Source organism: Microtus ochrogaster, chromosome 1, assembly GCF_000317375.1.
Source record: "Microtus ochrogaster isolate Prairie Vole_2 chromosome 1, MicOch1.0, whole genome shotgun sequence".
NCBI lineage: Eukaryota > Metazoa > Chordata > Mammalia > Rodentia > Cricetidae > Microtus > Microtus ochrogaster.
The window spans coordinates 77481634-77495580 of NC_022009.1; the positions used below are offsets into that span (position 1 = coordinate 77481634).

General features: G+C 37.3%; 1 protein-coding gene across 9 annotated transcripts in view; it reads right to left on the reverse strand.

Moving 5' to 3' along the window:
* Dgkb (diacylglycerol kinase beta) overlaps nt 1-13947 on the reverse strand; it is a 594132-nt gene that overhangs the window by 428299 nt on the left and 151886 nt on the right. For all 9 annotated transcript variants that reach the window (XM_013347831.2, XM_013347829.1, XM_026782456.1 and 6 more), the window contains 2 exons: nt 11713-11866; nt 4731-4871 (listed from right to left, as the gene is read on the reverse strand). In XM_013347831.2, the coding sequence (XP_013203285.1) occupies nt 4731-4871; nt 11713-11866 (295 nt within the window). The remainder of the gene's footprint in view (nt 1-4730; nt 4872-11712; nt 11867-13947) is intronic.

Below are 13947 nucleotides of genomic sequence, written 5' to 3' on the forward strand. Positions count from 1 at the left end.
ATGCACAGAAGATGCAGAATTATTCTATACCTCACACTATGTTTTCAAATGTCATTAAATTATAAATCTGTATTCTTTTATAATAGGAAAACAAGCTTTAAAGTACAAAGCTGGAAGAAATGTGTATGTACTGACTTGAGGTTGGCTGAATTTTAAATTATTTAACCGTGTTAAATATTGATCTACCTCAAATATCCAACAACTGCGAATAGAATAGTAAACCTAAAAGGGAAAAAAGGCCTTCAACAATATAGACACGCTAAGATTTTCTAGATAGTAGAAAATACTAAAAATATTTTCATATGTGAAAAGAAGTCACAGACTACCTGGAGAAGAGTCACACACATGGGTGAGGCAAGCTAAGTCTAGCTCTACCTCAGCAGTAGAGCTTAAAATGTCTGTAAAACCAACTCAAATGGTTCAAACTTGTTGCTGTTTCCTGACCAATGGCAGGTGAGCCAAAGAGACCCAATAAGAAAAAATTCACTCTAGGAATAAGAATAGGGGCATTGAAAACTCTTCCTCAGTGCAAGAAGAATCTGCATGAAATTATGAAAAATCAGAAAAACAAGAGAAAATGTCTCCCAAAATACATCCCAGATGTGGAATGAATGAAAAAAGGAAAGGTGAAAAAGGAACTAAATTCAATCAAGACTTGAAAACTTTGCCTTCGAAGTGTAACGTTCAAATAATGGCTGTGGAGAGTGTGCAGGCATCATTCAGGAAGGGGAGGGGTTGTCAATGAAAAGGTAAGAAGATCAAAAATGTCCAACAAACTTTATCATTGAGAATTCAAAAAGTGAAGTTACAGGGAGAGAGAAAATTCATCAACTAAGGGTAATGCAGACATTAGCTCCACGGAAAGCAGAAGTTATTCAGCCTATGAAGTTTTTGAAGACTTTCCCTTTCAAAATCATCTTTTTAAATAATAATGGTGAAAGAACTCTTGAACCTTAAATATTAGTAATACTCTTGTTTGTTAGTATTTTAAAGTGGAGATAGAGCAGTATAAATTTATAAATGTTTCCATGCCAGAATAAAACAAGCCCAATATTCAGATTATTCTGTCAACTTGATATAGTTCAAGGGTGGGGACTTGCTACGAATCTTTGAGCTAACTTAGCCCACTTTTTTCTATTTTTGTAACCATGTCATTTTACTTTACGTAGCAACAGTTATGTGCCCACACTTGAATTTAGATAAAAGGTCAGAGCGGAGTCACGTTATGTAAGATGAGAAAATTTCTATTTTTCGAAAACTTTTCCAATTCCAAAAATTTTGAAAATGTCTGTCTTTGCTTTTTGTTGAATGTCTTACAACACAAACTATGTCTTTGTACCTTCCATGATATGTACTTATATGAAAATACAATGCTCAATTTCTTAGATAGAAAGTATAGATTTTAATTTGGAATTTCTTCATTATACAATTTTCAGTTACCCACTTTCCATTACCCAGTATTAAAGTCTTAAGGCAGAAGTTAAAAAAATGACTGCCTAGAAAAATTTTAAATCCAATATAATGGGAAAATATTCTCTCCATATTTTCTGTAATAAAACAACAGAAGTGTAATTAATGGCTTTTCCAAATAAAAATGGATCTTACAGTGACTAAAACATCATGAGACTTCCTCGACTCTGAAGACTGGCAGCTGTAGTCACTTTTTTTTTGGTAAGCTATGGAAAGATTTGACCAAATGGTGGCCATCAGGACCTTTTAGTAATCCATTTCAGAACTTTTCAGGTTACTATTACACACAGTGGCAGCATGGCAATTCTTAATGACAGCCATCCATTCCCTAAATGCTTTCCTGTTGATTCATCTTGGTATTCACTTGTCACTGACACAAGGCATAAGGACCAGCAGAATTTACTCTATTAGGAGACACCAGGAGGATTTATAATGTGAAAGGGGCCTCAAGAGGCAGAGGGCTGAGTCAGAAACACTGCGACAGAGGACAGTGAATGTGGAGAACAAGGTGGCAATACCTGAGCAAAGTGCCATGTGTGTCCTTTAATGGATCAGCTGACCCATATGGTCAACAAAATGATGACAGCCACCAGGAGAGCAAACAGGGATTAGCTTGCAACCCTAACATACACATTGTGCTGCACACACTCCCAGACAAACAGACACATGAGGACTGGGATAAGGAAAGGCAGGTGAAGAAATGGTTTATATTTCAGCATTTGCACTTGCTTCTTTTTAATGGGGTAGTCTTTATGCCAACTCTTGCACATATGCCTGACCCAAAAGACTGACAGGGAAGACAAGGTGAGAAGCAGTAAATAGAATTGTCACTTTGGTGGAAGACGCATTCCTTTCATGAATTCTGAAAAAAAAAAAAAATGTAGTTGCTCTATCCAAAGCAAGAGGAAAAAAGTCGTAAATACCAAGGTCAAGGAAACAGTCCTGCAAGGAAATTGGTGGTGCTGAGGTGCAACTGTGGAGGAAAAATCACATCATCTTTTCCCCTTCTAAGTGGGCATCCTGGGCCAAGAGCAGCAGTGGCTCATGCTTGTTCCTTCTAATCACCTAATTGTAGGTCTTAAATCCTGGAGTACCCAGCGAACTGTGTCTACAGGGCCTGCAAGTGATTCCTTTGGGTAATTGTGTGGGAACATCTGACCTAACCCCAGATGTTTACATCCCATTTCAGTGAGCTACCTCAAAGGAAGATGCAAATTCAGTTCTGTTTCTCACGAGTAAGTATTTTTGTTTTTTCATCACATCTTCTTCCGGTCCTTCTTACCTCCCTTTTCTACTTTTCAGTCCTGGCTCATGCTATGTTTAATGCGTATCACTCTTTCGGATTAACTATGTAGTTCATGAGACACTATGATGTAAATCTTATTGTAAATAATTCTAGGAACCAAAACGGTAGGAGAATATTAGGAATTTGTAAATGGGCAAATGAGGACAGGTTAAAACGCATAAGTTGCTAAGGAACTGGGTGACGGGTGGATTCGATTCACTGATGCGGGAAAATATCAGTCATTTAAAAGGAAAAAGGAAAAGCACAAAATTCCTGACTATGTTGATATATAGTCACAGTGATTGCCCCAAAGTCAGGAGGTCAGAAAACAAGAGTGTTCTTTGATGAGTCTGATAAAAACTGCAACACCACCAGGGCAAAGGGGTTAGTTTGCAGCTAAGTCTGAAGGCTTAATTAGAAAATGAGGACGGTGATGCTGAGTCAGGTGTGGTCTCAAAAAAGAGCTAGAAAACTCAACGAAGAAGAGTGAGCCCCAGATCAATTTTATTGGATTCATTTGATTTTCAGATTGTGTGAAAGTTCTGCCTCTGATTGTGAACAAAGGACATAGGGCATTAAGAACTGAACCAAGAAGTATGATTTTTATGGATCCAAAAGAAAAGCAATGTTCTAGTTGGCTCACAGATAATACAAGGGCAGTGCCAGTCCATTATGGGAGAGATGGATGATGTCTTCATTAATATTCAGATCTGGAAAAAAATATTTTTCTTCATCGTCATCCCAAACATGGCAATGAAAACACCTGCGCAAACGTTCCTGTTGGCTGTGACTTCAATAGACATGCACTGTTTACTTTGGAATGAAAAAGATTTCTACATGTTCTTAGGAATACAAAATAAATCTTGAAATGCAAGTATTCAATGTTTATGAATAATAAATACACATTTAAAGAATACTACTCCACATGGTTTATTCATATCCTAAGCTTGTGTGACTCCTAAGTAAGCATAATAAATGGTTTACTTGTGAGAAATATCAAAAAGTTACCTTTAAATTTAACTAAACTGCTTTGTAACTATAATCTTAATACACTGCAGTATTTTAAAATTATTAAGAAATACTGGTTTGGTTTTACTATCTTCACTATCATTTCTGTAGTAAAATTTTAATGATCTCTAATATAATCCAGTTAACCTGAGTGTAGAACAACTTCTCTAGTTGTAATGAACTTCGCAGAGAGATCAGGTTTGTTTGTTAGGAGTCAGTGTTTGAAGAGTACGAACTTTCATTGCACTGTGTACAGTTCACCACCAGAGGGAGCTCAGTCACTGCCATTTATTAAAGAGTGTTCACTGGGTGCTTAGAAAGGAAGTTCCTACTTCTCATATTGTGAAAGAAATGAATATACTATTTAATTATTTATAGTATATAAAACCAAGTACTATATATGAGGTGTTTGAGGAACTGTTCTCTGCCAAAGAGAGTGTTAATCCGATGTCAAAGGGCGGGGGTGGGGGGTTGCCATGGAAAAGAGTATATGGCATGCGTGTGTCTTTGAGTGTGTCTTTGAGTGTGTGTGTGTGTGTGTGTGTGTGTGTGTGTGTGTTTGACTGTCTAACAGGAATGTGGCATTTGCTAGAACATTTGAACAGTTCAAAGTTTCCAGTTGCTTCTTGCTAATTCAAAAGAGCCCAGTAGAAAACACTTAGGAGCCGTATAATAGACATGTTTACAAAGTCAATAGAAACAAATGGAATTATCAAACAAATAAATTATCAGAAATAGAATATCACATCATAGTAACCACACTTCAGCATTTCTTAACAAAATATAATGTTTCAGAATTTCAATTAAGATGCATTTTCAGTTAAATTTAATAGTAACTTTTTGATTGTATGGCTCTAAGAAAAATTATTTCTTTTCATTGCTGAGCTCATTTAGGTGAAAAAACAATTTAGGCAGTTATAATTACATCAACACACAGTCCCTCAATAAACACAATTACCGAACATACACTCAAGCTTATCTTCGGGTCGTCCTCTTTCAAGGAGAGACAGATAGCAGACAATGTCCTTGAGGTGGATGACATCTGGGGAGCATGTGTTTGCTGGGGAAGAGCGCGGAGGGGTGATGGCACCCTTATTCATTCTCAGACCTGAAAAATATATTTATATTCATATATTTAAAATGTTCACTGTACTCTAAATTATGAAATGTCTAAAGGAAAAAACACTAGATATCATGAAGATTCATATATGTATATATATATAATTACTTAAATACAAAATAATCAAATGTACTCAAACACCAGTATATTATCATTCCATGTGTGCTGTTAACAGAGCAAACAAGACAGAGTCTACGACTGTAGGATGTTAAAGTCAACTTAGCATTTCTCAGGGAATGTGAGAAGATGCCAAGAGTTACCGTATAAGGAAACTATTTCCTGTCTTCCTGTCTCTGTCAGACAGGACAAATAAAATTTACTTGAAAGATACCAAGAATTGTCCTTTCTTAAGATACTAAAAAAAGACTGTGAGTCATGTCATGATTTACATACTGAGAGTAAGTAGTCTTTCACAAAATACGTATTTATGCAAGGATATGCCAGCACCATAGGTAAGACATCCATCTGACATCACATTATCCGTGAGTATGAATAAGCATAGTCTAAAGAAGAATCAGGACCACCAAGATGGGCATTTTGAGGAAAGGCTGTGCATGTAACTGTAATTTGATTTCAATATAGCCTTCATTTGATGCATGTAGTTCATGAAGAGACGAGTAAATTGTAAGTCAGCTGGATCTAAACACTGGGACTCTCTTTTAAAAAATCTTCATGTTAAAAATATTTCAGCTACATTTCATTGATTTAGTGTGTGTGCGTGCACATTTGTATGTGTATACACACATGCACATGTCATGACACACTTGCGGAGATCACAGAACCACATTTGGGTATTGCTTTCCTCTTTCCATGCAGGTTCCAAAGCTGAACTCAGATCATAAAGCTCAACAGCAGGTACTTTTAGGTACTGAGCCACCATGCTAGTGGCCACTGTTTCCACAAACATGGTAGAATGTCCTGTTCTAAAACAATGGTGGAGAAATTAAATATGTGTTGACAATTCTGATAACAATGCAAGAGGAGCTGCTTCACAGAGAAGCTTCGTCTCACAGAGCAGCCTTGGGAGCCACATAAGGAGCTCCTGAAAAGCCCTGAAGTTAATCTCAGTTATAACCAAGGTGTACATTGCCAAGACATTTTTGAGCAGGGTGTCTCATGGATTCTGAATCTGTCATCATTTGTGAGAAAGGATATTTCGAAGCAAGTGTAGTTTGGCCAGCTGTGTTCCTTGGCACCTATCTTTCTGACAAAACTGTTTGCCACTTTGACTCTTTCTGTACTTCTTATATCATCTGGGTGTCTCAATGTTCTCAGATATCAAATGCAATGCTGTACGAAAGAGTCTACAGGTCTAGCATTACTGATAAGGTTCCTCATAATAAATCTCATGTAGAGTGTTTCTACTATCAGGCAGGAATCACTAATAGCGGCTTTCACACATCATCTCGCTTAACTCTCAAGTTAACCTTGTGAGGTCGACTGTATTACCCTCATTTGACAGAGGAGAAACAGGCTTCTGCATATGCCTGTCCTAAAGATTCACCGCCAGCCATACCCATCCAACTTCCTCATTCAACCCGGCCAACCTATGCAGTAATTTCCTTTAAGGACACTAATGGAAATAAGGGAAAGAATTTACACCTTAACGTAGACACAAACAAGCACAGTTTGTGGCTGTCATGACAAAGTAAGTATTTTCTGTGATAACTTATCATGATTATTACTTCTCAACTCATCCTTAGAATGTCATCAGAGAACCTCCTGACTGGATGACCTGCACACGTCCTGATCACCGCCCCATCTGTGGGACACTCTTCATCTCCTCTCTGTTCTTACTATGATATGGCTCTTCATTATCTGCCAACATAATACAAAGATCGCTGCATGTCCAGTACGAACTGATATTCCTTTTTACTTGAAAGGAAGCAGAATATCAAAGGTAATATTGAGCTTTAAAAGGACTTCACCATTCCCCAATAATTACAACTGGTCAAGTAAAGTTTATCTGGCTGCAGGAATCGGGGGCTTCTGACTTATGGCAGAAGACACTGTGGTGCTGGCCCTTGAAGACTCCCAGAACATAGCAGTGAGTTATGGTGATAAACTACGGCATGACTCATCCAGCTGGAGAGTGAACTCTCCTCCCAAAGGCTCAGCCGGGGTCCTGATGATGTAATCAGCTCCATTTATCTTAACTCTTTAACACAAATTTTTCAAATAGAACAAGGGAGAAGGAAAGAAACATTGTCTCATTTATGTGGAAGGAAGTTTAGCTGTATAGTTTTGAAGGTTAAGTCCAACTAGTCGACTACTTGCTTTCATAATACTGGATTCAAGGAAAAATTGGAGATGGTAAGGGCCACATCATTTTCTTTTTGTCTGCCCAGGGTACAATACATATTGTGAGGAAGTCTCTATACATAAACATTTCATTTCACATCACTTTTTGATAAATATCAGCTTTATTATAAACATAAATTTAATTTCCCATGCAATCTTCTTATTTAAAATATGCAGTTCAAAGGTGTTAGCCTGTTCACAGAATTGGGCAACAATTTTGATCATCATCATTAGATTTTTATTGTTGTACCAAATACCTGCATTTACTGGCCGCTACCTTGCCTCCATCTACACAGTGCGGGGCAACCACTTACCCCCTTTCTGTGTCTACAGATTGTTAGCATCACTTTTTGAAGAAAAATATAATTATCATGTTGGTTTGATGATAAGTAAATATTTCTCTCTTTGTGTTGATAAAATTCTGTACATAAAACTTCATTGTGCATTTGATTCTCATCATTATATTTTAAATATTTTAAGGTGTAAAAATATGGGCACATATGCAATCTGTACATTGAAAAACTAAGAAACATTTCCAAAAGACGAATTATAACAAATATGGTTTGTAAAATATGTATTTTGTAATGATGCATAAGGTTTATCCGAGAAAGAAATCTTTCTCAGATAAAATAAAAAAACCTTTTCCAGATAAAGACATTTTTCACAATCATTTTGACAAAAAAGGATAGTAGAAATTATTTATGTTTTAAATGTATATTTGTGAAGACTTTTTTTAAATGGAAAATATAAAAAAAGTCTCAGATCTCACCCTGTATACCCTCCTTACTATGCGTAAATACTCACCATTAACATTGCCTTTCAGTCATTATACCCAAACATTATACTGACTAGTCTTATATAAGTTGGATACAAAAACTAGAATTATCAAGAAAAACTCAATTAAGAAACTGCCTCCATAACATCTAGCTGTAAGTCGTTTTCTTAACTACTGATCTGTGGGGGAGGGGCTGGTCCCTGGCCTGCTGCTCCTGGGTTCTATAAGAAAGCAGGCTGAGCAAACCACATGGAGCAAGCCAGTAAGCAGCCCCCTCAATGGCCTTTGTATCAGCTCCTGCCTCCACGTTCCTGCTCTGTTTAAGTTCCTGCCTGGGGTTCCTTCAGTGATAGACAGTGATATGGAAGTTAAAAGAAATAAACCCTTTTCTTCCCAGCTTACCTTTTGGCCATATTTCATTTTTTTAGATTTATTTATTTACTTATTTATTTATTTATTATGTACACAGTGATCAGCCTCCATGTATGCCTGCAGGCCAGAAGAGGGCACCAGCTCTCATTACTGATGGTTGTGAGCCACCATATGGTTGCTGGGAATTGAACTCAGGACCTCCGGAAGAGCAGTCAGTGCTCTTAACCTCTGAGCCATCTCTCCAGCCCCTTGGCCATGATATTTCATCAAAGCAATAGAAACACTGGCTAACACAGTGAACAGGCATCCTATTACCCAGACCGATTATGGAATCTGCAGAGTTTCAACTGAGAACTGAAATGGCAGTAGATTAAGGCATAGCCATTGTGCTGAAGTTAAAATAACATTTCTAAGTCTCAACAAATATGTTTGCATTTAAATATTTTAGAGCATAATAACTGGATATCATTTAGCAGGAATTGTATGGTAGCTTTTCAAGCAAGCTTCTTTCATGTAATAACATGTAGTTTAACTTCCTCTGTGTCTTTTTATGAGTTAATTCTTTCCTTTTGCACTGAGTAACATTCCATTGCCTAGATAATAACTTTATTTATCTATCTCAGAATTGAATAAACTTATACATATCTGAAGGTTTGCAATACTCATTTTTATAATATTTCTCTCAGCACTAAAGCTGTAGTGGCTGCAATAGAGATCACAGTAAAACTGAGGATCTGAGAGTCATTTTCAGTAACAGAGGGGTTAAAAATGTTTGTGAGAACGGTGTAATGTCTGTATTTCAGAAATTTTCTGATAATGGAAGTGAAATCAGAAGTTGGTTATTGCAGTGGCTCATCGAGTACCTGACACTTTGGGGAAGTAAAGGTGACAGGAGAGAGCTACCCAACCACCTTAGGAGGGCCTCCACCTATCCAAAGACAAAGATAACTATCAATAAATAACGTGGATCAGATTGCAATGAAGGTTTTCACAAAATTAATTTCTTTATATCACAAAATGCCACACAGATTACTAGGCATTCGTTGAGAAAGTGTATCCAGGCCATGTAAATTTATATTAAAAAAACATTGTTACTGTACACGATATTTAACGTCTTTATGCAAAGAAAATTGGATGCTTTGTTTTTTATATGTACCATACTTGAGTGCAGTACATTGGTGATCGTACCTTTATTCCTTTTTTCATTTCTATTTTATTGAGGAGTTCTTATTTTTCAGTTCACACACAGAATATCTTATTTCTGCTGACGTTTTAAGAAAGTAAGTGGAGTCCCGTGAGGGTGATTGTAGTCATTACAGAAACTTTCTGTTCAGAAGTAACCTGAGGTTTTCCAAATTCAACTATATTCTGTATGGATAGCAGATTGTTTTAAAGTAGCTTCTTAGAAATAGAAAAAGATTTATGTTTTCAATTTCAGAGTCAATGATACCCAACCCCTGCACTTCTATATTGTGTCCATTGTTCCTTGTTCCTCAGGAAAAAAAAAAAAAAAACTATCAAATGTGTTTCAGTAAAAATGGATAGAAGCAGTCATAGGAGAAACAGTGGACACTCAATACTTCAGTGAGGAGCCATGCTTTGAAAAAGAACTTGGATTGATTTATTATTGCTGCATGGGATTTGAGCAGCACACCTTTGTTTGCAGGAGAGCTACAGAGGATATGAAGTTATCCCAAGTGAGGTACAGCCTGACTAATGCTCATTTGTCTGTATTTTGAAGCCTAATTTGATTGTTGCTCCTATTAATCTTTGCATTCCTATTTTGTACTAATGTATGATGTTTAGGGAAATAGGATGTTTGAGATCAGAATTCTTTATAAAACCATTTCAAGTCATTAGAAACATTCCCTATTTCCCATGTTTAATGCAGGTAAATACATTTGTAGACTACAGATAAACATGTATTTTGTTTCCTTGGAACCCAAGGACAGTGTTTCCGGGGTGAATTTTACTTGCAGATCAAAATAGAAACTGTCTCCTCTAAAAATGCTCATTTTAGAAGGTCATACAGTTCTATGAAGAGTTACAAAGAAGTAAGGGCAAGCATGGAGAGCTTTCTCGAGCTGTTATAAATGGGGTGATACTCTAATAGCTAAACATGCTGCAAGAAGGCAATGAAGACAAGAACGCCTGTTTCACATATTGTGGAGCCTCATCCCGTGGAGGCTTGATTTTAGAAAGCCGGCACCACACGGGATTCTTCTTGAAGAGATTAGTTCCTCCTTTTGTGTGGAAGCAGCACAAGCTGCCGAGGTGCAAGGCAATGGGCAGATGGCCTTGACTCGTGGTATGTGGATGGCTCTACCACCTATGCGTTGTTTAACTCTGTATTTCAGAGTGCAGGGATGACACTCCATTACTGCTTGTCTCTACACTACCTTCTTCCCCTCATTGCCCCACAGTGCAGTCCATGGTGCACCGCCCGGCAGTCCAGACTGCCGACTCTCCTGAGGACTCTGAGAGCCTTTAGGGATTTGAAATGTTTGAATGATTTTTTTAACGTCTAGAATGCCTTATCTTTAATGAAACAAATATTAAGGCATATCACTCAAATAAATTTGTTTCCTGAATTAGAATATTTCTAAGATCTTTTACAACTGTATTGCAACATGCAAACTGGACATCCTTTATGTCTAAAGGGGCGCACTATCAGAGATGAGCCTGTGGAAGCAAGGACAAGGTTAGCTTCTTGCTGCAATAATCGCCTTCACATTGCACTCCACAATAGAGAGTTTGGGTAGCAGAGGTATTCCATCTCCAACTTGAGGTACTACTAACTGAGACATGGTGAGCCTCCGGCTAGATTACCCGTAAAGTACAGCTGTCCTTGTACACACTCAGAAGGATTTTGAGATTCAAGTCTGCTAATGTTCCCACTGAACTTCTGATCTCAGGAAGCTGCCAAGGAAGTTGTCCTATGCAAAGGATCCTGGACTAAATCACCCAAACAAATCAAAAAAGTTCTAAACTCACAGATCTGAATCTAAATAAATGTCACAGTTGATTTTACATATTATATATTTCTTATGCATAGGTTCCTTTTTCATTATATTTCTTTCAACATATAGTTATTTATAGCTATCTGGTAATTAATTTTCCCCAAACTTGTTGAATATTCCTCTTAGTACCATTACAGAAACATAGACTTCCACTTGAAATGGTAAGTCATAATGATCCTATTTTCTGTATTGTTTATTATACTAGAGATATTTTAAAAGTCAATGTCAAGTATGAATTCTACTGCAGATACACAGATAATCTTCAGTATAAGATTCTTTTTTTTTTTTTTTTTGATGGTGTGATACTCGTGTCTCTTTCACAAGACCTGCTCTATGTTTAGGTCTAAGAAAGCATACTTACCCCCTGAAAGGAGGGCGGGCTTGCTCTTGACGTTTGGGCTGGAATGGGGGAATTTGTTGCTGAATGACATGAAAAGATGTGCTGTGAAATCGTCAGGGAGTTCTGCTTCCAGGAAGGTTTTCATGAACAGCTTGAAGCCTTCAAAATCTATGGTCTGAAAAACAAGTTTAAATCTGTGATGTCAGACCCAGTGAGATGGCAAGACCATGTTCAAGTCATGAGCAACAGAAATGACCTGAGCTGTTTACTATCTAAGTATTGTTATCCGAGTCTTGGTGGTTCTACGCTATCATTGGCAGCGGCAGGCATGTGTCTCCCCTTTGACAGTGTAGAGCAAAGATAACACGATTTCTATTTAGATGTTTCTATCTTCACGGCAGCCTTGTGACATCAAATTTTACCCTTTGAAGTTTTCTTTCCCACACATCCACTGGGTCTGTTATTTCCAAACTCACAGATTTGTGTTGAGTAGCTCAGATATTTAGTGTGAACAAGTTAATATGGAGTCACATTTTTATATAGCAAACACACAGAATGATGCAACTATTCCCTTTTCTTAATGATAATGGTGATTATTTAAAAGTGATCAGCAAGCATTTCAAATCAAAGCCAACAGCAATTGACTAACCAGTCCATAACTTTACAAACAAACCTCTAATGGAGCATATTGTAAGGTCTTTCACCCTTCTCGAATCCATATTCACCGGAAAGCAGTCATTTCAGAGCAAGAGCCCCAAGTCTACTTGAAAAGCTACTGAAGGAAGCTAGTCTCTCACTTCAAGCTTCATATAGACTACACAGAGGTCCCTAGTGAAAATGCCTTCTCGCAGCAAAGGACAACAGGTAAAATGGATGCTGCAGAGTAGCTGAGACAACTGTGGGCCCCCGGGACAAAAGCATATAGCTAATACTCCTGTGACTGAAAAACGTGTTAAAGGAGTGTTTTCAGGAGACAGGTACAGTTGGAGAACAAGGAAAGACTTAGGGAATTGCACTAATCAGTTGAGAAGCCTAAAGACTTACAGAGAAGAAGCCAGAATAAAACCAGGTCAGCAAGGAGCAACAGCAGGGGAAGGTGAGCCTCCCAGAGCCAGCCACGGTGGGACTTTCCCTCACCAAACTGAGTTAGGACACTTAGAGGAAACTGAAAGCCAGGAAAACCTGGTGGTTGATTGTTCTTCATTTCTCTAAACTATTTCTTTTTAAATGGAAAACTTCCCATCTTGTTGTTCTGGTAATATCTTGAGAAAAGTGAGAGAGAATACATACCTCCTATTTTGTCATTCATTATGAGCATAGTGACGTCATGTTATTATTTTTGGTAAACTTAAAATAAACTGTTACCTTTTATTTTATTTTATTTTATTTATTTTTTTTTTCGAGACTGGGTTTCTCTGTGGCTTTGGAGCCTGTCCTGGAACTAGCTCTGTAGACCTGGCTGGTCTCGAACTCACAGAGATCCGCCTGCCTCCACCTCCCGAGTGCTGGGATTAAAGGCGTGCGCCACCATCGCCCGGCAGGAAATTTCTAATTTATATGTGAGTTCTAATAGTGTCATTAGTTTTGGTAAATTCAAACTTTTAAAAAGTTTATACATTTATAATGTACATTATTGGAAACATGAATGGAACAAATAGCACGGGACTTGAATATTTAAAGTTGACTGTTTATTCTAACACACATGAGGCTTAATTTTTAAAATTATTTTTAACATTTTTGTTTTATGAAGCAGTCATGGACTAATTAGAGCAATCACAGAAAATCTCTAAAGAACACAGACTTCTCGGATGCTGCTGCCAAGTTGGTATGAATTCAAAACACACTTACCCATTTTGTTCATTATTATATTTGACCATGTGGATTCTTTGCTCACAAAGTCCCCATAACATTACAGGCTTAAGGGACTGCTAATTATATATAACAGAAATATGTTATGTACATGACATGTCTTTTATATTGATGGAATCCTCACAAAATAAAGAGGCAAGTGCTAACTTTGCTAAAAGACAAACAAGCTTTTTAAAGTGCGTGAAATTGCTTGCTATCAATGCTTCCAGTTAGCACCATGAACCTAAAAGTTTTACCGACTTCAATGAGAAGAATAAACTTTCATAAACTTATTTTCAGTGTTTGCCCATCCTGCAAGCTGCTTGGCAATCTTTTATATTTATTTATTATTTATTCATTAATTATTATCATCATTTTTCTTTACAAAGTGTTGCAGGTATCCAAGGC